Below are 26,690 nucleotides of genomic sequence, written 5' to 3'. Positions count from 1 at the left end.
AAGATGAATCAAGCACTCAAACTTGAAATATATTGAAAAAAATCATATTATGAAAAGTGTACCTGATTTTTGTATAGCTCAAGAAGTGTCAATAGAGAATTCATTACAGCACAACCCATCTCAAATATAGACTTCTGTGTTCGAGGTTGGGTGGCCCTAGATGCTCCTCTCAGCCGTTCCAACAAACAACTGACCTGTTGAAAATTTTTAGTTGCTTTTACATACAAAAATGCTCAAGTACCCAAGGAATGCACTGTAAGTTACTGTACTACCATATATATTGCATCTGCTTGCTGAGCAACAGCTTTCAGATCATTCCGACTTGAAATATCCACAAGGTATGCTGTCATGGGTCCCATGAGATCTCTCACATATCTGAAGTCATTAGGGTCAAATAGTGAAGATTTGGTTTACAATCAGGCATGACCCAAAATAAAATGCTTAAATTGTCATACTGGTTGGATGTTTCTAGATCTTTAAAACTTGAAGCTGCACAAACAAGTGTCTCAGCAAGAGAACGCTGCAAAGGAAATCACCAGCAAACTTATTATTAAGTCAAAAAAATGAAAAACAAGCAAATTCATGAAAAATGTATGTGTGCCATTCCCACTTGCAAACGAGCATTTAAGGAGAATAATGTCCTCTCATTTGCAAAGGCTCTTGCAAGATCACGCCATGATTCCTACAAGAAAATGCAGTGAGAATATAAAAAACCTGAAACCGCAATACGTGGTTAACTCAAGCAATTGTTGATTCATGAACAAAGAAAAAAGACCAACATATTAGCACCTTATAGGATTAAATTTTATAAACATAAAAAATCTGCAATGTACTACTGTTCTCTTATGTTTAGTATCTTTTGATCTGTCTTTCGTCTGAGACTTAAGTATTCAAAAGGTATTTAGTTGTGGTAGTGATCATAACAATGGAAGGATTGGTCAATAAGTATATTAAAGAAAACGAGAGGAAGTGCAAACCAGGGTGACTAGCACGAATGTAGCTGAGCTTTAAATTTAATTATTTTGTAGAAGACAAACAATTTTAAGACTAAAGTGTAAGTTGTAATAAGAGACTAAAAGAAAATATACAGAAACAAAAGATGTTGAACACTGCTTGCTGGCAAGCCAAAACTGCGAAATAATTAATAGTTGAGTAGCTATTTTTTTAGGCTTGTGTCCTCAGGACTTCAGGAACGTATCTATATATGACTTTCTTAACCTTTTATCCTGCTTTTTATATATGAAATTCTTTTAAAGCCTAAAGACAAATTCAGAAGAAGAAACATAATGTGCTTGCATAATTGGATGTCCAAAATTTCCTTGAGCTTGATTATATTGGCCAGAGGTACTAACTATAGCGTGTCCAGAGAACACCTCCTAAGTTTGCATATTCAACTGACAGCAATCAAGGCAATCACATCTTTTTGTAAGAAAACATGTAAAAAGAATCTACAGATTTTCAGTCATAGGTCTCATGTGCTATGACAGCAAAAATAAAATAGATTTTAAGTTTAACAGCAAGTCCAGAGCATGAGTCCATCATATTTGAGCTATCATCCCTATTTCTTATAAATCTACTAATAAATCTCACAAGTAATGATAACATTTAATATTGTTCTCACCAATGCAACAAGGTGAATACAGACATGTCTCCGACGAACAAGCACTACAAGCAGTTTCCAACATGTCAATGCCTGCCAAAACAAGGAAGAAATAACATGTCTAGTGAAGCATTCTAATTGTCTCAGTGCTACTAAGTTTATATTTCTTACAAATGTGTAAATAACAAAAAAATCCATAAAATAATAACATAAATGATTGACAATAGAGAAAAGAATTATATTTTGAAAAAGCCAGGGTATAATGCGTATCATATAGAGTAGAAATATCAACATAACCCACTAGTTGAATCCGTTTTATTAAGAGGCCATTGTGCTTCTCAACTTCATTCAATTCCCTATCACTCCCATCAACAAATCAACAAAACTCAGAAGCTTCCTCCTATTTCATGTGATAGAAAAGTATTGGCACCATGTGACATATGCCAGAGTTTTTGACAAACGGTTAGGTAGGTTCCTGGCCCATATAGGCCAAGATACAGGTCTGCCATGACTTATATATTGCCCCTGATCCACAAAAGGGCAATCCTTGCCGCTTATCAATACGAATCATATATTGGACAATGATTTACTGATGAGTACAGCAGCCCTAGGAGTCATAGTTTAGGCATCTTCAATCTTGTTGGGGTCAACTTAATTTATGTTAACTCAAAAGATATGCTGAAATCGAACAGACATATTAATAGTGGGGATAGCAAAGCACAACTTGGGACCTACCATTTAGGTGTGGTTCTCCTAGAGTAAGATTAAAAAGATAGTATGATATTTACAAATGTTAATATAAGATCAGAAAAAATATGAGCAGAAGAGGTGTTGCATATTGATAGGTAGGGCTTGTAAATTAGCTTGGTGTTAATAAACAGCTTGGGCTTGAAAAAAGTCCATCAAGAGAGCCCAAACATAAATTTCATTTTAGATTCCACAATTGATCAGAGCCACACATGGCATCATCATTCATTGGAATTCAGCTTGTTAAGGGCTCAGTTTTAAAGTTATTTAATATGTTTACTCCAGCCCCTTTCCAGCATGCCTGCAGCTCTTCCTCTTGGTCAGCAACGGATGTGTATACCATCGTCCTCAGGATGTAGGCACTTAAGGTGGAAAGTGAGCTGCAAAAGGCAGAGGACTAGTAGCTAGTGCCAGTGATGTCAGACACAAGCAGCTGGATTTTCTAGTGATCATTATAACTTATACAAAAACCATGATCCAACATAGCTAATCTGGTCAGTCTGACTAATCTTAACCCCACAATGGATAAAAAATCCTAGACCAAATTGTGGACCTATGAACTCTAAAAAGCTTCAGGCAATCAGAACTTGGCTGTGCCCAACAAGCACATAATTAGAATGAATCAAAACATGGAGTTCAAACAATTTTGCTGTATACACTATGATTCTGCATCACATATATGAAGACTTGCATCTTATTTAAAAACATTCTACATGTCTACTTAGGCATCTAAGTATAGGCCTCACTTGGAAACATTTCCCTTCAATTTTCATGCTTCTAACAGTAGCAAATGTGCTTTACCGCACACAAACATAGCAGATTCATTCAGAAGTGCAATAGAGTATCTTGGGAACCTTATTTCAAGCAAAAGTAATGAACATAACTACATAAGTGTCAATAGCAACAAAAAAAAGTAAAAAAAGAAAAATTTGTTAGATGTCAAAGGATGTACTTGAAGCTCATTCTCCCCAGGGTATGAAGTAAGTGTTGTCATGGAAATGCGGATAATGGTATCAAGTATTGTTTCTCCTTGGCTATGTTGCCCAGCAAAACTGAGCAAGACCTTCTTAGAAGACTGGGGGTGTTGTTGCAGCCCTTCATCATGACCAGATATCCCAAGTTGTCCTTTTGCAGCATCAATAGGCATTAAGTATGTATCAACCCATCTGGCAAGGAACCATATGACTGCCTGTGCACAACTCACAAAGAGATAAACATGAGCAGATCCGAAAGGACAGACAAATTAACAATGCTGCAGTATTAGAGACTAGCAAAAGCATCGCCTCAAGGCTCAAAGTATCTAAGCAAAACTTGTGAAAAATGTATATTATTTTAATAAAATATAAAAAAATTCTAAATTTACATCTAAAACCCGAATTAACCAAGTATCACACAGCTCAATACGACATTCCCATACAGAATAAGAGCATGTGTAGTTGACAGTATACACAGCTCCTTAGCACAGATGTAAGTATGGAGTAATAAATAAATTCAGCATGCCAGACTAAAAATAATATAACAAAATGTGCATGTAAGATACTCGAGACAAGAGATGCACATTACTCATAAAAGTCGGTATTTTTTACTATGAACCTCATGCATTAAGTTTGGACAAAGTAGATAGAAAAGATAAACTACAAAAAGGTCAGAATTAGCCTTATAAAAATACCACATCTTATTATACCCTTCACATGCAGAGCAGAGCTGACTGATTTCACTATGCTATATGGTGCTAGATTAAATGTACTAGCTTGAAATTAAATAATGAAGATTTTGATAAAATACATCCATGTATGGCAAATCATACCAAATATTCATTATATGTATATGATGAATATTAAAATAAAGATAATGTACAGTAAGTGCGTGACACACTGACGATTTACTATCCACTGAACTAATCAAGATCACAAGTATTTGATAGAGGATGCAATTAATAACATGCAAATTATCCACAACAAATAAGAAAAGTAACAATGTAGCAAGTTTCATGAATCAACTAATAACCATTTTTAGGTGTGAATCAAGCATACATATGATCAAGTATGATTAACACAACCTAAATTTGGACTCGTACCGGAGATCGATCACTTGTGCAACAAAACCACTAGGATAACAACCTCGTGTAAGCATCTTGTACACTTTTTATTATACCAAAATTTATTAAAAAAAACACAACCTAAAGTGAACCAGTATGAAGTTGACATGATAGCCACCTTTATTTACGATGAGTTTCAAGTATTGCAGATCTAAGCAATGTGATCCGACTTGTTTAACATCCTCAAATGGTTGTAACTCCTTTTAAATCCTAACTGAAAGAAACTACAAATAAATAATAAGTAATTAAATTCCAAAACTTACCTAGTACTGAACTGAAAATATATCGCAGACTAATATTTTCCCTTTTGGTTTTCATTTTTCATGATTTTTCCTTTTTGAATTTTAAATATCTTCTTCGGTCAATATATGATCCAACTAATCTGATCAATACTGACATTTCATGTCTGGCCAATGCCAATCCTGATTTCAATCAGAGCATATGCCAACTACCTCATAAGTTCCCAATAGGGTAGCCTAGATAACCACCATGACTGTGGTACAACATGGGCCAACAACAAGGTCAAGAAAGAGCGGCATACACCCACATTTGTGGATAGAGGTGGAGTGCAGCGGTCTAATTGGTTACCATCAAACTTTGGTAAAGAAGGGAAAGAGTGGTTGCAGTGCAATATGGGTTAGCACCAAAGTCATTCAAGAACTAATATGCACGATGGTGAATCAAAGATGGGGTGAAGGGGTATAAGTTAGTTGTAGTTAAACTACGAGGAAGGAAAGTGCAAGCAAGCACAGATCCAAAACTCATTGTAAAAAAGCTAATAAACCATTTCTGGCAATAAATCAAATGGAATTAGATCAACATAAATTGGACCTTGAATTTATTAGCTTGATCCAATAAATTGATTTAAATTAAACACAGTTCAGCCAATATAGTCCCATTGGGGCAGATCAAACAACTAGACACAGGAAGTGTTTTTCAGAACTTAGATGTTAGTCTTAAATTTTATTATGGCTCAATAATTTGTTTCAGTTACACATAATAATTGCAGCCAAAGTTCTTTTCATTGTGACATCATCCATAGCCTAGGCAAAGGCTTAATTCATTCAGTTCCAGCTGGACACCTAGTACCGTGAGACAACCATCAAAAAACATCTTCTCATTTTCTTATACTTTTATTACCATAAGAAACCAAACTACTAATATAACATAACAAAATTATTCCAACTTGATGTTGTTATGACCAAGGTTTGTCATTTCGGGTACCGGACCCATCTCACAGATTTGTAGGGGCAGGATGTACCAGTGTACCGACACATGGTACACCGGTAAGTATTAGTATTTCAAAGAGGAAGAATAAGAGGGAGAAAAAGAAGGGACAATAGAGGAAGGAGGAAGAGAGAGGGAAGAAGAGGAAGCGGCAGAGGAGGAAGAGGAGAAGAGACATATTACCTGATAAGCGATTAGGGCATATTTCTTGGGTGGCAGTGTGCAGCAAGGTCACAGCAAGTGGAGGTCACCGGTAGTTGTCTACATAAGAAGCGTCTACCATTGGCCGAATGGCAGTGTGCGGCGTCCATCACGGCAAGCGAAGGCCATGGCAATGAGAAGTCATAGTCGCAGCATCAATCGCATGAGAAGCAAGGTGGCATGCAAGTGGGATTTAGGGTTTCCCACTTCCCTTTTAAATGGTGGACCGGACCAAGGTGGTCCGTGTATCGGTCAGCGCTCGGACTGGTGCCCATTTCATACCGGTCTGGGCCAAATGGCGATCGTTGGTTATGAGTCTTATGACAACTATACTTCTTTAGCTCTTCTACATACTTAATGTTCATTGTGAACTGTTTTAAGTGTAGAAACTATTTTGTGTACGCTCCTACAAGGTTTCATCTTTCAAGGAAACTTGAGTCATATTTGGCCAAAATATATTTGGTTCCAGTGTGAGTAGCAATTTCAGATTTCTACAATCCAACCATGTTGAGGGCATGTAGTATGCCAGCTGCCTAACTATAAGTGAGGTGGAGCATAAGATAAAACCATTGCCAGCACCGCTGACATGGGATCCTAGATCCCTGAGCTGCTGATCTACATATTTTCTCAAGGTCTACTTTCCTCTGGGCAACACATAGCTGAAAGCCTTCTTCACAACTTTTGGAAGCTAGTAGATGAATATACATAGTAATGGTGCCCTCAAGGACCCATCATTTTTTTAGGTATCTAATGCAAGACATAGGTCTATATGCAACAATTCTTTCAGCAGAACTTGCTAAAAGACAAAATCATGAATCTAGAAAGAAAGCTATAAATTGTATATGTTCCTCCATCTCCTTACAATGTTCCTCAGATGGATAATATCAACTACCAGAAAGGTCAAATGTGAAGAAAAGCAATGGATAAACAATTACTCCCTAGAGCTTAATAGTTTAAAAGGATGATGAAAAGATGACTACAAGCAAGGGCAGGTCTATTCATGACATGCCAACACAGCATTCCAGTGACAAATTTAAAGAAGAGAATTCCCTTTGCTTGGCTTTCAAATTGTACATGGTCTCTACTCTAGTTCTCTCCTTTAAAATAGTTCAAGTAAATAAGCGAATAGAAAGCAACAACTTATTTCTTCACAATAGTACAGCTTGTTCAGAATGGCAGACATCATTTTAAGATAGTGAAGAAAATAAAAAATGCTGATATGCTATAGAAAAACACTATAAAATTCCACCCATGCTAATCATGGTTCCCACGAAATGGGCTCAGGCCAAAGGAACTAGATTCATCCAGATGTCTCTCTCCTCCCCACCTCCAGTTTATGAACACTAATTCCACATCCAGAATTAGTCTTCAAACAATGCTCATAATATAAGGCACATTACTTACATCTACATACACTGATTATCCTATCAAAAGCTAGACCAGCCGCCAAGAAACAGAAAGATGGTGCACCACTAGATATTACAATCCAATGACTAAAAACAGTAATACTAAGTTTTATTTGGTCAAGAATGGAAATATTATCCAGCTATAGGGCATAATAAGCTGTAAATAGCTTGATGAGTAGACATTCAAACAACAACAATTATATGGGACCTTCAAACTTCTGGGGTGCAAGAAGAATATATTCATTGATTTGACACATAAAACAGTTGAAAGCAAGGATTTTAATTTCGAACGATTCTACCCGGCCCGATACGTACCGGTCCGCCAACAGACCAGTACGCGAACCACCCGCTACTAGGCGGTATCAGCCTGGCTACAAGGAGGAAAGAAGAAGCATCGAGGGAGAAGAGGGAAAAGGTGCTCCAAGAAGAGGGAGAATCGGGAGAACCTCGACACTTTCCGATCTGGCATCGCCCTCCCTCGACGATCTCGATCCAGAATGTAACGGAGAGGCGACGACTCAGCTTCTTCTTCGTCGTGTTCTTCGCCGAAGGCCGGAGACGCCCACGACCTTCGCCGCAGTCTTCGCCGAAGGCCGAAAGCGTCTGCGGCCTTCAATGCCTTCGTCGAACGACGCAGACGAGGAGAAGACTAGTCTTCTCCTCGTTTAATGCGACGAGGACAAGAAAAGGAGGCGACATCACCGAGGCAACGTGCGCCTCCTTTTATTATATTATATTTTATATATATATATACACACACACACACCGAGCGGCACACCCTAGCATACCACTCAGTACGCCTATACCGTACCATACCGAGCAAAGCTCGAAACATCCGTACAATACGAAATTACGAACCTTTGTTGAAAGTTAACTACATGACCTACCTCCATGAGTCGAGGACTGAAGTATGCATTTCTCATTTTTGGATCTAGACTCTGCTTCGCAAAACTTATTATGGACCTGCATTAATAAAAAAATTAGTGCTTGGGATGCAACAAAGTGTAAATGGGATAAAAAGAAATGCATTAAGCATCCTATAAAGCTATTGATGTTGCAGATTAGCTGATGCACAAGGTCACAGGCATAACTCAACCACTTCCACATTCAATTACTCTCTATAATCTATCTGCACAAAGGATTAATTAGAGCAATTTAGTTCATGAAACTCAAGTCACCAAATTTTAAAATCCTGACTTCTTTGATTGATCAGCAAGAAATGTAGATCCATTTCTCATGCATTTTGAGCTTTCGGAAGGCAGAATATTTACATTTTATGTTATGATTAAAACAGAAGTTTGCAGTATTAAGCTTTGTAGGGCTAGTGAAGAGTATCTGTTTTGTTTACTAAAAGAGAATTTTTAAAGAAAATTAGCACAGGAGATCTAAAATTTTTTATGAAGATATATCTGATTGGTTGTGTGATGTATCCTAAGTACCTGGCAAAGGCAATTCTAATGGAGCTAATTATGTAATTGTTTTGTTGGGATGATGTTGGTGTTACCTCCATTAGTGTCAGCCTGAAGCTAGAGTTGAGTCAACCTCAGAGAATACAATGTACGTTCTTTTAAGTAAACTCTTTTATCTTTAATGGCATTATTGCTTGGAGGATCTCAACCTATGATGGAGGAAATTACTGCACTATTCAAAAACTAAAGTAAAAGAATGGAATTAAGAAACTATACCAGGAAAGAACAATTACAGGATGCTGTAGTTCTTCTGTCACACCTGAAAACCCATCTTGTATTGCTTCAGGAACCTAAACATCATAGCAATAGAGTTCATATGATTCTTATGAAAACAGTCATATTTACACTAATGAAAGCAACAACAGAACCTAGTAAAACTAATGGCTTCACTGGAGTTACTTATTTTTCTTATTCTTTAAAGAATTGAAAAGGAACTTTAAAATCAATGCTGCAGCATACTTGATTTCCCATCTTCTAATGTAAATGCCGACCACTAAGAATGTCTCTCAATAAGAACTAGGAATAAAAGAAAATACTATTTTCTGCTTAATCCTGGAAACATCAAGAAATAGAAATGACAACAGAACGATTTGACTGCTCTATTTTTACTAGGACTTTCCTGCTATACAGAGCCGATAGGAGAAAGATATCCACATAGCTACCCAAATATTTGGAACATCATAGATTCTTATTGTAAAGCCAGAAGCAATGACGAACAAGTCAGTTTACAAAAAATGTTCCGATGCAGTGAAAGAAAAACACTGATAGCAAAGAATAATATATAATTCACTTTAAGATGACTTGAGCCCCTGAATATGTGGGTGGCAGAAAAATAGAAAAAAGAAAAAAAAAATCCCAATATCAAAGATAAAGACTAGAGGTAACATACTGACAGACTGGAAGTTACATAATCAAAAGGTTAACAAGGTTAACAAAAAAGGATAAAGAATTGATGGGAGAAAGATCTTACAAGCACTGTTTCTCCCTCGCCTGAATCAGTAAGAACATGCCCAGTTATCAAAAGGAGCCAGTATAGTTCCTCTAAGGTTTGTGTGGGATCCATTCTTTCATTGTTCTGTTGCCAATTTTTCCACAGGAAATTAGAAACACAAAGATCTTCAATATGAAGAAAATAAGCTAACTAAATTATGTTTCTTGCTCAAGAGCACATCTGTCAACCAAATGCTATAAGAAGCCTGGCGTCAGTATTTTGTCAAAGCATCAAACATCAAAGCTCATTTAAGGAGAAAGATCAAAGCAAAAAAGGGCAAACTATTTCTTGGTTAATTATAACAGCATAGTGCAAATCAAGCATATAAACAAACACTGTGCATGGCTAACTAGCATAAAAGAAACTATAACAACATATAAACAAATACTGGGCACGGGTAAGCAAATTCACCATGTTAGCGCTATCTGATTTGTAGTTGTACTATTCAGTACCAACCACTTATTTGGTATATTAACAGCATCAAAACAATCAAAGCCAAAACATCTCAAATTACCATCTAGTGGAAGGCTATTTTGCTTAGTTATATTCATAATAACTATCAGATCATAAAAATCTGCCAATTGATGAATCTGTCATTGATAGAGATAACAAAAATTATGTTCTTTTCGTCTTTCTGGACTACACTAGACCAGGGTTTTGAATATCGGATACCGGTATACCAAGCTCTGCTCGGTACAGTACATACCAATATATACCATCGGTACACTAAGGCGTACCGACGGTACACCCTAAAACCTTAAAAATACCTTCACCTACCACGTCAGGGCGTACTAACCGATACACCTTGATAACAGTCGAAATCCGGAACAATACCGGTCGATATGCCTCGATACTAGTCAGTACACCTCAGTACCGCTCTGTATGCCTTGGTACCGATCAAAACATTAGTATCGCTCAGTAGAAGACGATCCACATACCGGTATCCTCTCGGACCGGTGCGTACCACCCGATACATTGAAATTGAGAACCCTTCACTAGACTATATCAGTGCAAGGCTTGCAATTTCATGGCTCGAATTGGTACCATTCCGGTGCCCCATCATTTTATACATCAGTATGTATCGATTTTTGAAAAAAATAAAAAGAAAAAAATTTGCTTGGTACAGAGCCTGTACCGAGCATACCAGACAGTATAGGCCAGGTGTACAGTCCAAAAACCAGTAAGTTGTCAGGTAAATACCGTCCATACCTTAGAAAATTAAAAAAAAATTGTATAGTCAAATATTAACCCAAAATTGTAATAAACAATTGGGACTGTTACAGACTTACTGTAATAGTTTCAAATTGAGAAGGTTGATCAAGCTAAAATTTTGCAATCAGCATATTTAACATATGTAATAAACTAAGATCCTGAACATTCGATGGGAGTTACAATATGATCTCTGCTTATTGAGATCCATAGAATACAATGGCTTTATGAAAAACACAAAACAAGCCTCTGTAAATAACATCTTATGCATATTACAAAAGTGAAGAAAAAGGTTTTCAGAACCAAGTGCTTTGAATAAGCTGATAGTCTATCATATCGTATATATACAAAATGGATAAGCTAACATATTTAACTGAACTGAAAGTTATTAAGATTTAAGAGGTCCACTGAAACAATAATTCCAGCTGCTTCAAAAAAACCACATAAATAAAAATTGTGTCATGAACTCAAAAGAACATAATGCATCCTGCAGCAGGGTATAGAACTTGTATGAGCAAACATAATGAAACTCAAGGCAATTCTTCAAAGCAAGACTCAGATGAAAAACGAGGATCAAATACTAGGAGATAACCAATCAGGAGAATATCGAGAAAATTTTCAAGTAAAAAATATTAAATATGTTATGGAAAAAAACTAAATACAATGAAGATCAGAGATAAATCAAGCACCTGACTGAGAAGAGCAAAGCGTTCTGAAAATAGTCTTGTGAGAAAAGGAACAGTGGTTTCAACAGCAGCTCGTGCAATAAGAGCATATGCATACAATGTTTCATCTCGTCCTGCAATAATAAAGAGGGCAGTATAGAGAATAAATTTTAAAGAAAAAACAATGTGAAAAAGGAGAATGGAAATGACATCTATAAGCAATTGGGATGACTTGACTATATGTAACAATTACACATATCTACATATAGATAAAAACATTCATACTTGAGACGGAGACATGAAAATAGTCAGCTTCACTATCATCTTCAAATGCAGATTCAGCAGCAGCTACACAAACGAAATGACAAGAATAATTACACAAGATAACCTGTAAAAGATTTACTAATACAAGAAATCAATTTATAAATAAACAGGGAACACAACTAAAATTCTGATACACAGCAAAAAATGGTAAGTAGCAATTCAAATGTAATACCTTTCAGATGTGACTCCACAATAGTACTAAACAGATTTGATGCTGAAGATATACCTTCAGCTGAAATTTTCATATCATTACCTGATCGCTGCAGACAAAATTAACAAACACTTGAATCCTAGAATAATAAAGAAATAAAACAAACAATAACCAATGTTTTCAATGGAAAAAATCTTAACCTCTAATATGATATAATAGAAAACAGACAATGGTCCATCATATTATATATAATATACACACATACAAAAAGAGAGAGAGAGACAGACAGACAGACAGACAGACAGACAGGACAGAGAGAGAACTGTCAGAATCTCCTTATCCCAAAGAGCACAAGAAACAATCGATCAGCATGCACAAAACTTATAGCAGGCATGTAACATGAGAACCATGCATAATCACCAGGATGTTCCTATCCTGCAAATCAGAAAGTATCAGTGGAATTTAGGAAATACCCCAAGAATGACAGTCCATATCTCTAACATAATATCAAGAGCTTCCGAACTCCATGTTTGCTCGTCATCATTTTTAATCACATAAGTCTGAACTACTTCACATGTCAAGGTGGCCAATAGGTGAATGGTGCCAAAAGGTCTGAAAACAAATATAGGAGATAGGTGAGATACAACTGTGTTAAACGAGATTTTACACATGGAGTAACTCTGGAGAAGAAAAATAGCAAAGTATCAACCACTGACCTTAAAGACCTAAGGAGATTATCAAAAAGCATAGTACTAGTCAAGGTTGCCATCGAGAGCAATGCATGAAAACCATCAATCATCTCACTGAGCAACATGAACTATGTTAGAAAAAGAATGGATTTCAAACTGTCTAGAAAACCAAGCAAACATATGGACCTTTCACTTCGTCCACTACGTAATGCGCCTGATATAATGTTAGGAGGCTCAACCCATTCAATAACAGCTGATAGAATCTGTGTTAGATGCTTAATATGCATCTCCCCGTCATCTAGATACAACAAAAATATTAGATTCCCAAAATTATAACCAGAATAATGATGACTTAACAACAATAACAACAAAAATAAATTATCTTCTACTTAAAAATTTATGGATCAACATCATAAATAGCACATCTCATGCACAGGTGGCATTCATGGTAAATGGCAAATTGTGGCATGGGGCATTCATGGTAAATGGCAAATTGTGGGCAACAATAGTCTGGTTGAGGGCCACTAGCATAAAATCACAAGTTATATCATTAAAAGGGAAATGAAGTATTGTAACAAAGAATCCAGCAATATGTTCATCAACAAGGGAAATAAATTATTGCAACAAAGATCACATCAATAAGTTCACCACAAAGTTAACCATGCTGTTTTCTTTTTAAACATAATAATATATCATTTGAAGTTATGATCATAGACATACAAAAGAAACAGTATATCCAATACAGTATCATTCACATCCTAAGTTATCATGACTTGCAACATATAATACAAGTATGCATAGTCATCCCTCTTTCTTTTATTTGTTCATCTACGGAAAATGAGCATAGAGAAAGGAAAATCATAATAATAATTATAAATGTTACAAAACTGCTTTGTTCTATTTTCTTTTATAACAAATCAAAAGGGCCTTTATCATTTTTATTTGGAGTTATGAAAATATCAGACAGTGGAGCTGCCTTGGGCCCTCTAAAACGTGTGCCATAAGACTGCAAACCATCTTATGTAGGTGCTTACCAACAGCTAGCACAGCCGCATTTTAGAATATGAGAACAATTAATTGTCCATAAGCCACACCGATTCTATGAAGTGACTAATGCATAAGTTAATAATTTAAAAAAAGAGTTCATGTCACGAAAATTTATAAAAAAAATCTTTTTAAGTCCTGGCTGCCAGTCATTGAAGTGCTCCACATATGAAGTGTCCCTAATTTTTCAAAAAAAAAAACGAGGTCAAACCAGTTCATATGATAGTATTTACCGGTCTGATCAAGAACCAGCATGATTGTTCAAAATCAGGTGTACCTGGAAACCCTGTCATTCCAGGTGTACCACCCGATTTGTAAAGTTAAAATTGAGGGTACAGGTGGTAGTCCTATCATTTTTTTTGTCAAGAATAGCTATCCTTTTATTTCTCTACTTTGCCTTCCTCCCATGCTGCTCTCTCTCTCTCTCTCTCTCTCTCTCTCTCTCTCTTAAATCTCCCTTGACATGTCATGTGTTGCCTCGCCACTGCCGCCTGCTATGTCATCATCGGTGCTTCTTCCTCCATCTTTGATAAATCTATCTCCTCCTCTTCCTCTCCACCACTTCACTTATTCCTCCACCTCCTTTTCCTCCTCTCTCTTTGGTTAGTGCAAATGAGTACGCCAACGTACCCTATGTTGGTATGCCAATACATATCAGACTTGAACTGGTCTTGGATCGAAACTTGAATCTTTAGTTGCACTTATGTAATTCACTTCCACTTCTCTAGTTTCTACCTTTGTAATATACATAACATTTTTTGCACTTATGCATAAAGCAATTATGCTAGTTTTAGTTGGGTAAGTGCAATAGCCAGCTAACCTGAAGGTAAATTTTGCGCCACACCCATAAGACCAATCATGCATTGTAGCTTGAAATATGAAATACACAAAACAATGTATTCAATCTAGTGTAGCTGAGACATGAAATGAGTGGGAGAAAATTGGAAGTTGTAACTTCAAAAAGATAGAATATGTTCATTTTTTGCATGGATTCTTTCGTAATGAAGGTTCATTACTTATCATGATGAACTTAATATCTCCCATACAACTTATACTCAGATCACTCTTTTGTTATGACATAAATAACATGAAGATTAACTTAATGAAATATGGGACCACAACATGAGAGATGAAGTCCCTTCGACCACAAGTGTTAAAATTCTGTTCATGAGATTAGAACAGAACTAAAATATCATAGATCTCGAATTCAGCTAAAACTACCATAATTGTAATGCTATAAAAACCGGAGATGGCTTCCAATCATGAAAACAACTAACTTTAAAACTGAAATATAGTGTCCATAAAGGAGGATGCCTAGAGTTCCCTACAGAGGGAAATATTGTGGGAGCCATCCCCGTCGAATAGTCTGCTAGCATTAAGTCCTTTTAACATGACATTTTTCATAGTCTCTGTACCAGACAATCTAGCAATAATCTTAAAGGACTAGAAAATAACTAGCACTATCTTAATCACGAATTTAATCAATTATATGATTAAATAAAGATTAATAGACTAAGTAGCTTGTGAATGTATTACCAGAAGGAAATATCGTCCCTGTCAAGGAGCATAATTGTACTATTAGTTGTCTAGCAGAGACTGCCAGCGGAGAATCAAACCATAACATATCAGATGAATGTTTCTGGCGAACTATTGCATAGAAGTTCAAGAGCCACAGCATATGTCCACTTGATAATAGAGCATCATGCCATAAGGGCCCTGGCTAAAAAATAGTACAAGACAAGTTTAGCAAGTTGGGTAACTCCATGAACTAGTTTCAGTGAATTTGGATAAGTAAAAAAACTCTGCTACCTCCAACAATGAACGTTCAAACTTTTTTAACAGCCCCATGTCAGGCCTAATTCCAAATGACCCTGAATTTGATTTACTGCTTGAATTATCTAGAGCACTGGGACTGCTCTTGAAGTTCCAGTTCAAGACCTGAAACATAAAACGAAGCGCTCGGGAACAAACTTTCTCTTCAGATATATTTGCATAACAGCTCACAATCTTATCGGCCACATTTAATGCAGCAGATTTTGCCCAACAATAGAACTCCTACAAAGGAGACAAATGTCAACACGATTACAACTCTAATGGGAAAAAGGAAGGAACAAAAAAAAGTGCCTTACAAAAGGTTATAATTCATGGAACATCAAAAAAGCATATGCAAGGTAAGATCATACAAGTTCACACCAGGAACAGCATGACACATGTATGTACACAGATAACCATATAACTTGATAAAAGAAAATTTAAAATAAGACCTTCAGATAATTCAATTCCATAGATGAATGGCATTGTTCATGGTAGTCTTTCGGAAGACCCATACCAGTCGAGGTTCCAGGTGAAAATTCTGACACCTGTATTAGAAGAACTTTAGACTAAATAAACTGAAGAACCAATTAGCTACATATTGAGCTCAATACAAAATGCAATTCTAATGATGGATACCAAGGACTCCAGAAAACTAATGCCTGCAGACTGCATATCTGAACCATGAAAACCCAGAATGGCTTGCTTCACCTGAAAATGCAAATAATAAGATTCTTAAATGAAAAATTAAACAAAATTATTTCTTGGAATAAGTAGGACCATTTCACAGATTTTAAATTGCATGACTAGAACATGAAGCAAGTTCCTTCAAGATGCAAGGCAAACAATTGAAAATGAGATGTCCTTTTTCTTTAATAGAAATGACAATTTCCACTTACCTTCTCAAACATGACAACTTAAGACTTATCAGACCTCCAACAAGTCACTTAAAAATACAATTAAATTGATCTTGGTTTGACAATCAAATGAGTAAAGTTTGTTGTTAGTTGTTACCATCCAAAACTTGGAAAAGGAGTGATCATGTTTATTGCATTAAACTAAGACACTAAGTGAGGTCTTCCAATGTTCTTGAATGCTGATGGTGATAGTATTGACCATTCACAATTTTCTGCAACCCATCATTAGCCTGTTTTAGAATCTTCATCTACAATTATACAAATTAATTTCATCTTAATCAACGCCAAGATAGATTGCAAATATAATAAAGTAAAAAAAACTTTGCTAAACGATTTTACTCCACTGCCAAGTCCAAAAAAAATCCTAAGATACCTGGCACATGCAAAGAAATGCATAGGTTCATGATCATTATGTCATAATTTACAAAGTTGATCAAGATTAAGAAAAAATTATACAAAAACCTCACTTACAAAGCATGAACCAAAACATTATAACTTGAAAAGCTCCATCTTCTGGCTTTGAAAGTCTAACTTATAGAAATGATATTATGGTATGATAAGCTCTAAATGGAACACCGCCAATGCCAGTCCCAAGCCCGAATGAAAAAAAGTGAAAGGTTGCATTAAGCCACTAACAAGCAGCGTAAAACTATGTCAGATCTCATGAACATAGATCTTAACCGATTTCACTGGTCTAGGGAGAGGTAGAGGAAGATTTAAAAAGACTTTAATAAAAATTATAAATAAAGATTTAAATATTATAAACTTAACTAAACATATAATTTTTTACATATCTCAATAACGGCAAAAGATCCATGTAACCAATCCCAAATAGTTGGGACTTATGGTTTTGTTATTATTGTTGTTGATAAGGTCTAAATGACAACCACAAACTAAATTACATGAATGAAGCACTATCCATAAATTTGTAGTCCATATTCCATACCTCTATAAGAATACCAATTTTTTCAGCTTCAATAAAATCAAACCTACAAGGAAAAGACATATCAATGGTTCAAAATCTATGTTGATGCAATAAGATGCAAGTTCAAGGTGCCACATCTCATCAAATTGCAGAAAACCCAAAAGGTTGGGAAAATATACATGCAACCAAGTGAACAAGGCATCATGTCCAATATAGTATAAAAATTTATAAATTTATTATGATCTTTTCTCCACACAAGAAGGTCAAAGAGAAGAAACCATATGTGATGCTTACAATAAGTCATTATGTCCCACCTCTTTGGTATCTGCTACATGGATCTCCCCATCAAGACACTCTAAAGAGCATCTTAAGCACAATATCACCAGTCATGCTGAGATCCTTCAAATCTCTTTCTGTTGCATCATTAAGCTTTCTTGAGCAATTATGTTGGGCAGAGTAATAGCAGCCAAGCTAAAACCCATCAAATATCTTTATATTGTTTCTAATAGTTTTCTTTGGTCATTTAAGGCGACTAGCATGACATGCACACAAGCACTATTCTATCAGCTGAAAATAGAGTCATAAGTGAATTGCATGAGGTGTACAAAGATATTTCTAAGCCATTTAAAACTACCATTTATGTTTTGATTAGCTGATCTAATGTCCTGAATTTTAAAGCACACCTAGTGTTTTTAAGATAATTATCTAAATTTTAATTTTTTACAAATTTTAATTTCATAGTTTACTCATTCTACTTATCACATACATTTATTTGTTTTTTGATATAATTTATTTTACTAATATTTAATCCAATTTAAAATATACGTTTACAACTTTACATATAGAACATTATACCTAATATTGTGTAGCATAGATGTTATTTTCTTGAGTATCAAAAGAACAACCATTTAGTATCTTTACTGCATACCTTTTATATGTTGTTATTTACTATGTTTCATTTTTCTATTTCTTATTGTTTACTTTTCCCCATTAGTTCCTCGAGAAGTGATCCTTGGTCAGGATCGAGAAATCTCTCTAATTGTAATAAGGGTTCTAACTTCTAAGTATGATTTGTCCATTTACATTTGATGATGGCAATGGCCCTTGTTGGACTACCTAATTAGGGAAACAATTTCCTAGAAAAAAAAGTCGGAGAGGACTTACACTGTTGCCAACCAGGGTTCATCGTACCGACCCATATCACTTGATACCAAGGTATGCAATACCGTACCGTACCGGTGTTTCGAGGTTGGCTCGGGGTGATACCATGTACCGAGCGGTACATCAGGACGTACCGAACGATTTTATATATTTCTTCCTCTACTGTAGCACTGTAGCACGTTCCATCCGGTAGCGGGCGGTCCGCGTACCAGTATGCCGTCGGACCGGTACCATTCGAAATTTCATACCATGCTCGATACTAACGGTACATACCAGTCCAACAAGGGATCGATACGCGAAGTGCCCTCTACTGAGCGGTACCATAACCTAACCCCGTATCAAGGGATACGGGGTCTGTACCGGGCGTGACCGATTGAAATCCGACCGTTAACAACCTATATCGATCAGTAACAGTCATATTTCGACTATTATCAATCAAGGGCTAAGATCGCCCTATTTCAAATGGTCAAATTGACCGTTTGAACCATAGGAAAGGGTTTTCAAACCTTTTCCTCCCCCCTCCTTCAACTTATATCACTCTCTTAATCTCTTTAACTCTCTCAATCTCATCCTCACTCACATCTCTCTCTCATTCTCACATATTCACTCTTATAAACTCAACAAAGCTATGATTTGTGGATTGGATCAAATTTGGAAGGATTAAGAGAAAGATCCTTCTCGGTCAGAACGTAGTGGAAGGAGCCGGACAATATCAAGTCAGACTGCTCGAGGAACTAGAGACACCCAACTAACACATTCGTCCGCCCAGCATCCAAAAGCAAAGGAAAAGGGGAAGGTAGTAGCATTAGCTGTACCATTGGTAAAAACCAAGTTGGGCGACGAAACCACCAATGGCATACGATGTATTAGTATAGTATGTCGTAGGATCAATTTTAAGATTGGGTCCGACAAATATATCAAATTAATATACAAATACAAAGAATCGAGGATCCTGATCCAATTGCCTATTGAGCCCCGTTTTTTTTTTTTTTTGTGATAGAACCAAGTATATTCATCGATCGATTACTCAATTCATTTGAATCTTAAAGTTTAAGTTGTTTTAAAAAATCTAACAATTCAAATCATTTCTTTATAGATGATTCAATATTAATGGAAGGATGATCCGACACACACCACAAAGCTACTCTTCAAAGCCCGAAAAAGATATATGTCACTATTCTTTCCTAATTTAGATTATTTTTGCTAAAATTATATTAAATGTATATTTATTTCCAATTTTAAAACCCTAATATAACTTTTTTCTATTTTTTAGATATTTCTAGAGCTATTTTTTATTTTTTTAGGCATACCGTTGGTACGCCTTGGTATATATCGTACCGACTATTGGTCGGTACACCAGTACGGACCGAAATTGCAAACCTTGTTGCCAAGTGTTAAGATCCTATATGAATAATATATAGTTAAAAATATTCATCCACACCATTCATATTCCAAAGTAATATTGAAGTTATACAGTAGCAAACTCAATCTGGAATTGGATGGTTTGAATTACAGTAAAAATAAAAGAGACATTGTGCCTGGGATTTAGGTTCAATAAGAATAAAAAGCCTTGAACGTATTAGATGGATGGGTTGTTCCATTAAACCACCATTGACTACCGTAGCAAGTGTGCAGACAACCCCCGATAGAAAGTTGTCGACAAGGAGTTCAATAATGTTCCAATGCTTTCATTCTCTTTTGCCTCACATGTTTGTTCTCCTCTCCTCTCTATTGCCTTGGCCTAGGTCGGATGGATTATTTGATGCCTTTTGAATTTCCGAAATGGCATAGAAGCAGAAACAAGACTCATTGTTTTTTTGTGGGTACATGAGCTTGTTTAGAACAAGGGTTATTATTCACTATTTAATTTTTTTTGTTTTTAATCTTCAATATTTATAGCAGATAGAAGCAATCTTACCTAAGGCCAGTTAGATGATTCTTTATCCATCATATTAACATGAAAAGTCATATTTTCTCACTTCTAATGTTTATAAACTTCAATGTGACATAATATACATATCATTCCTTTGAAAAACAATACGTAGAAGGCAACATGATTCCTAGAATCCAATGTTTCAACAATCTATTGCAGCCTGCCAAACAATTTATTAAAACTTGCACAACTTCAAATTAAATGCAATGTATTTCATTAATACTTACCAGCCTCGTTTTACCAACTGAGCTGCAACTGCTGAAACCTTTAGTTGCACATAGGCATCAGCAGCACTTGCATGTTCCATAACATAGTGTAGGCAAAATCTGTAATGGCCACATTGTCTATCGTATAATGAGCAAAATAAATGGTTCAGTTAAATCTGCAAAGTATGGAGCATACAGTATCAAGCTTTTTCTATTCTCATTTGTAAGCATCCCCCACTCCCTTATTGCAGCATCACCAATAGCTCCAGCAGCTTGAAACCTTGCATTAGGCACCTCAGAATTTTCTGAGGGGTACAAGGAGAAGCATCAATACTTAAAATAAAAAACAAGCAAAAATAACAACTTAAAAATCAATATCAGAACCAGCATTACAAAAATCAGCATTTCATATAATTGCAGAGAGATGTTAGAATAATACTTCAAGAAACAATCTAGAATATGAAAGCGGACATAAAATAGCAAAACATCTATCTAAACATCCATCTTTTAGGGAAACACATATTTGTCACTGTTTTAAAGGCTCTGTACATCCATAAACAAAGGAAATTTATCTATCTAAAGCAGGGTTAACTAGTTCTCTGAAATACTCTCAATCATTCTCAAGAAGCAGGAAGTACTAAAGGGACCTTGTTTGTTTCTTCTCTTTTCCTTGTTATGTATATGTTAGTCACTCTTCCTCTTGCATATGGTTTGCAGTTTCACCCACATTTTAGGTGGTTCAGTCAGGTCCAACTAAAAAATACATATCTTTAGTTAAAATGCTGATTCAACCGGGACTTGCAATTTTGCGAGCCCTCTTCTCCATCACCTGGAGCACCATGCCCAACATCATCCATTGTCCATCATCCGCTACTAGTTATCCACTCACCACCCGTCGTGCACCATCGACCTCTTTTTGGGGTAATCCTCTTCTCCTCCTCTTCTTCCTTCCTCTTCCTCCTCCTTCCTCTTCCTTCTCCCAACACTCAGTACTGCAATATGTTCTAACATACTGTGTGTTGATAAATTGTGACGGACAGGATCTGTAGTTATCTGACCATGGAGTGGGACGAGTCTGGTACTCGAAATAGACAACATGCTACAATATTGCATTAAATTTCCCAAATATGCTGTACATGAGACTCCATTATACCTTGAGAAAAACGCATTAACTCCTAAAAATTGAGCAACATAGGATATAATTGAGAGCGAGGCTTGACACCACTGTTAATGACCTAGATGTCCACAGTTCAAGTCCTAGAAACAGTTCCTCATGCACTAAGCTACCCTTTTATAAGAAAAGTTTTTTTGATTCCCTAAAGATTTTAGATATGAGATAATTCCAACCAGAAATTGCCACTATATTCAACCAGACTTGAATAAACACCTGATGAACAACAGTGCCATGCATGTATCAGTGTGATTCTTATAAATGACTATTTTCCTTCAAAATTATGGTATTTTCTTGTTCTTTTTTGAACATTTAGCAGGTTAGTGACCAGCTTAAAAGATCATCCTCAACGAAATTGTAATCTCAGCATGCACTAACATGTGCTCTCAAGAAGTCCCAAAGATGCTATAACGATAATCCTGTATTACTTGGCCTTGATTTCAAGTAGAGTCACATTGCCTGCTGAGCATGTAAAGAACTGATGTCAATATGATACATGAGAAGTTACATCATGTCTTGCATGTCCCTTGCAAAGCCATGCTGCTCAGGTACCCATAAATCTGCCAGCCCATATATATACACACAAGGCATCCTGCCTTCACAGTTCACATGCACCTATGCATTGAATCCAGATGGAATTTTTCCTTATTTTCACCTTTTGAAAGTTGCACGACCTATACATATAGAATGAGACATGGATGCACAACCCTGTTGTTGAGCTGTCAACAAGCGATTCACTAACAATAAGAGCAAACATTTCTCCTCCATTATCCTCCTCTCCTACTCCTCTACTTATCCTTCTCCCTCTCCTCCTCCTCCTCCTTTCTTCTCTGCCTCTATCTTTGGTATGTATCCCAGATTCCCAGGTATATGCCAACCTATCATATGTTAGTATGCCATGTGCACCAGCCAATCTAGCCAGGAAATGGTATGATTTGCAATCCAGAACTTGAAACCTTGAGTGAGCTGCTAACTTGATAGGCTGAAACGATTGGCCCAGAATGCTTAAATCCAAGTTAGCAGTAGACTCTTCTAACCTTACAAACTATTCAAATATTCTCCCATATGATGTCAGACTAAACTTGAGTATCATATGTTTGATCTTCAATCAGTCCAAGGACTTAATATAAAATACATAATGAACTCCATATGTAATTGGCCAATATTCAAATGGTTATGAGATCTAGTAAATGCACATTAACAAACTTCTTGTTTGTATTATTGGCCCTTCTATACAAACAGAATTCATCAAGCAAGAACAAGTACTACAATCTATTATTCTTGTCTGAAAATAATCATGTCATGGATGTTATCCTCTAATAAGCAAAAAATAAGAAGCTAGTTATTATTAGAACATGCATCATATTAGAAGTATAATACAAATGACAAATTGAAGAATCAATCAAAAATAGACATGTACATGTAGACCATTATGCATATCATTTGTGGTGTCAACAATAAGTTATAAAACAATCAACTTTAGTGAGATAGATAACAACAATAGCAACAAAACCAAAAGTCCCAACTATTTAAGGTCTGTTACATGGAACTTTTAGCACCATTAAGATCTGAAAAAAGTCATATGTTTAGTTAAGTTTAGAGTCCTTAAATATTTACTTATAGTTTCTATTAAGGTCTTTTTAGATCTTCTTCTACCACTCCTCGTAACACTAATATTAATTATCTTATCTTTTCTGACTATCACATCCGAAAGTCTCATAAGTACATGCTCGTACCATTTTAAACAATTTTCTCTCATCTTATTCTCTATTGAAACGATACCTAGTTCTTCATGAATAAAAATATTTTTTTTATAATCTTTCCTAGTAACTCCATATATTCATCTTAATATTCTCATCTCGACAACACAGACTTTTTGTATATATTATTTCTTAACTACCTAACACTCAGATCCATAAAACATTGTTGGTCTCACAACTGTCTTATAATTTTTTCTCTCAAAGGTATCCCATAATCACACAAGACTCCTGATGCCCCTCACCATTTTAACCATCTTGTTTTTACTGTATAAATAAAATCTTCATCGATCTCTTCATCTTATTGAATAATTGATCCAAAATACCTAAAGCTTTTACTTAAAGAAACTTTTTGTTCATCCAATTTAACTATATTCTCCTACCTATTCCTAGAATTACTAAAATTGTATCTCATACATTTAGTTTTAGTCTTACTTAATCTAAAACATTTAGTTTCTAAGAATTGCCTCTACAGCTCAAGTTTATGATTAATTCACTTAGGCTCTCATCAACTATGACAATATCATCAACAAATAATATACACCATAGAGGTTTATCATATAAATGACTAGTAAGTTTATCAATTATCAAAAAGTTGGGACATAATGCGGAAACCTAATGTAATCCTATACTAATAGGAAACTTACTAGACACACTCCCTATAGTTCTAACACTAGTAGCTACATTATCATACTTATCCTTAATAATATTAATCTCATTAGTGAATACACATTTCCTTTCTAAAACTCACCATGATAAATCTCTAGGAACCCTATAATAAGGTTTCTCTAAGTCAATAAAAACCATATACAAATCTTGCTTTTTCACCTTATACTTTTCCATTAATTGTCTTAATAAATAAATAACTTCTATGGTTGATCTTATAAGCATAAAACCAAATTGATTTTCATATATATTTGTTCAAGCCTTATCTTACTTCAATAATTTCTTTCCCAAAGTTTCATAGTATAGCTCATGATTTTAATTCCTCTATAATTTGAATAATTTTGTATGTCTCCCATATTCTTGTAAATTGACACTAAAAACTCTTTCTACATTCATCAAGCATCTTTCGAAATCTCATGATTTTGTTAAATATACTAGATGATAGACTAAAAGTAAGGTACAGATTAAAGACTGATATAAAATCATGAAATTAACAGCTATGAATACAAAAGGTCTGCATCTTAGTTGCAAAATGATGAAATAGATTTAAAAACCTAGCATGTATCAATGAGGATTTCCAAAACTTAGGTCTACAAACAAGATGAGAAATACATCTTCACAAAGACTCTTTCAGCCTCAAATATGACCTTCACAGACATGATAAAAGCAACAATGTGCATGAACTGCATAACGTTAACTTTATAGGAACTACCAAGTTGTGTCAAGCAATGTTGGACCATGCCATCCAATGCTAAGCCATGTCGACCATGTTAACACATGGCCAATCTCAGTTTTTGTCAATGTTGGCTGGCACAGGAGGGGTGAGACAAAAAGCACATAAGGATGCTCTTGTGCCATGAAACAGTAATACCTAGAAGTTAGAATGAGGTTTGTATACATCAAATTCCATGACAATTTTAAAATCACTCGATGAGCTCTAACCACGATATAGGATCTGACCATGAAACTTGACTATAAAAATAATGGGCAACATACCAAGAATGAATCGGCATGTCTGGTATGGCATGGAAGATTGCCGCAGTGGATTAATAATTTTCTCTGCTTCAGCTGGATTCATGTGCATCTACACGTACAGAGAACTAGACATTAGATAAAACAAGTTCAATACATCAACTTGCTATGCAAGGCCATCAATTAAAGGCCCCAAAAAGCAAAATAAAGAAGCATATCAACCACAACTGATGCAGAAAAGAATAAGAATGCCCAATACATTTTTTTATTGTTAACAACTGATATCGAGATGCTTGTAGTTACAAGTAAAAGGTACTGCATCGACAGACTCATAGGCCCAACACAGCTCATTAGGAGATAATCAGATAAATAATGCACACCACCTAACTTGCCTCCTGGTAATTACTTAAGGTGTTAGAGCTAACAGCAGCTCAGTACCTGTAAAGAATGCTACCTTATTAGACTGAAACGAGTATGACAGCAAAATTTGCATTGTTTGCAGAGCGCGGGGTGCCTCTGTCTCTTAATTTGATTAAAAGATTCATCAAGAAAAAAAAGACAAGAATCGCCAATTTTTTTCAAAATACAACAGCATAGAAAGAAAAGGACAACAGTAGAGAGCATAGTTAATAAAAAAGAAAAGAAACTGTAAAGATGAACCAAAAGTTAAGACAATAGATAGTGAAATCTGACAATAAAGAAGAGAGAGCAAAAACCACATCAACATGGAACGATCGCTCTTCTGGTGAAAAAAATTGATGGACGATCAGATCAAATACTAATCCAGCAAGCAACAAGAACACTGAAACCTCAAATGCGAGATCCCAAGGGCAAATAAGAAATCTGAGAACCATGCAGATGCAAGGCAAATCATAGGGATATGCATGTGGGCGCGGCGCGGAGACGAGACCTGGATCAAGGAGCAGGCTCGCTCGATTGCGACCATGGTGGACTGGAGTTGGGCCAGATCAGGCAGGGGTCCTGGAAATCCCTGCATCTCCTCTTCTTCTTCCACTTCACCTCCTCCTGCTGCTCCTCCTCCTCTTCCTACTCGTCTCTTCCCTAGGGTTCCGGGAGCTCTCGGTCTGCGAGCGACAAGGTCGAGACCGAGAGAGAAACGGGGAGATAGAAACCCAATGGGGCGGCTTGCCAAGCGGTGGGTGGAATTTATACTCGAGTACAGGCGATGAGCACAGCACCTGAAGGCAAACCCGGTTGCGCCAAAATCACTAGAATGCCATCTAATCTGTCGCTTTATTTTTCTAAGATAAAATATATCTACATTATTCGATGAAACAGATTTGAGTTACAAATGGGATCATTTTTGAGGTGTTTACAAATGGGATATA

General features: G+C 36.0%; 1 protein-coding gene across 3 annotated transcripts in view; it reads right to left on the bottom strand.

Moving 5' to 3' along the window:
• The window catches only part of LOC135584327 (uncharacterized), a 34,599-nt gene extending 8,109 nt beyond the window's left edge, over window positions 1-26,490 (bottom strand). For 2 of the 3 annotated variants that reach the window (XM_065104415.1, XM_065104416.1), the window contains exons 1-24: window positions 26,252-26,490; window positions 25,366-25,453; window positions 20,972-21,080; window positions 20,797-20,895; window positions 17,497-17,539; window positions 16,273-16,344; window positions 16,086-16,181; window positions 15,631-15,876; window positions 15,358-15,541; window positions 12,964-13,075; window positions 12,805-12,891; window positions 12,562-12,700; window positions 12,110-12,197; window positions 11,899-11,961; window positions 11,638-11,747; window positions 9,719-9,823; window positions 8,965-9,038; window positions 8,167-8,242; window positions 3,300-3,536; window positions 1,622-1,693; window positions 611-682; window positions 456-520; window positions 273-375; window positions 63-194 (exon numbers count right to left, since the gene is read on the bottom strand). In XM_065104415.1, the coding sequence (XP_064960487.1) occupies window positions 63-194; window positions 273-375; window positions 456-520; window positions 611-682; window positions 1,622-1,693; window positions 3,300-3,536; window positions 8,167-8,242; window positions 8,965-9,038; window positions 9,719-9,823; window positions 11,638-11,747; window positions 11,899-11,961; window positions 12,110-12,197; window positions 12,562-12,700; window positions 12,805-12,891; window positions 12,964-13,075; window positions 15,358-15,541; window positions 15,631-15,876; window positions 16,086-16,181; window positions 16,273-16,344; window positions 17,497-17,539; window positions 20,797-20,895; window positions 20,972-21,080; window positions 25,366-25,453; window positions 26,252-26,338 (2,559 nt within the window). In that variant the 5' untranslated portion in view covers window positions 26,339-26,490. Of the gene's footprint in view, window positions 1-62; window positions 195-272; window positions 376-455; window positions 521-610; window positions 683-1,621; window positions 1,694-3,299; window positions 3,537-8,166; window positions 8,243-8,964; window positions 9,039-9,718; window positions 9,824-11,637; window positions 11,748-11,898; window positions 11,962-12,109; window positions 12,198-12,561; window positions 12,701-12,804; window positions 12,892-12,963; window positions 13,076-15,357; window positions 15,542-15,630; window positions 15,877-16,085; window positions 16,182-16,272; window positions 16,345-17,496; window positions 17,540-17,789; window positions 17,864-20,796; window positions 20,896-20,971; window positions 21,081-25,365; window positions 25,454-26,251 lie in introns of those variants that run through there. The other variant, XM_065104417.1, reaches the window with a different exon arrangement.
• Window positions 26,491-26,690: the final 200 nt, after the last annotated feature.

This window comes from Musa acuminata, chromosome BXJ2-4, assembly GCF_036884655.1.
Source record: "Musa acuminata AAA Group cultivar baxijiao chromosome BXJ2-4, Cavendish_Baxijiao_AAA, whole genome shotgun sequence".
NCBI lineage: Eukaryota > Viridiplantae > Streptophyta > Magnoliopsida > Zingiberales > Musaceae > Musa > Musa acuminata.
This window is presented reverse-complemented; position numbering and strand designations above follow the sequence as displayed.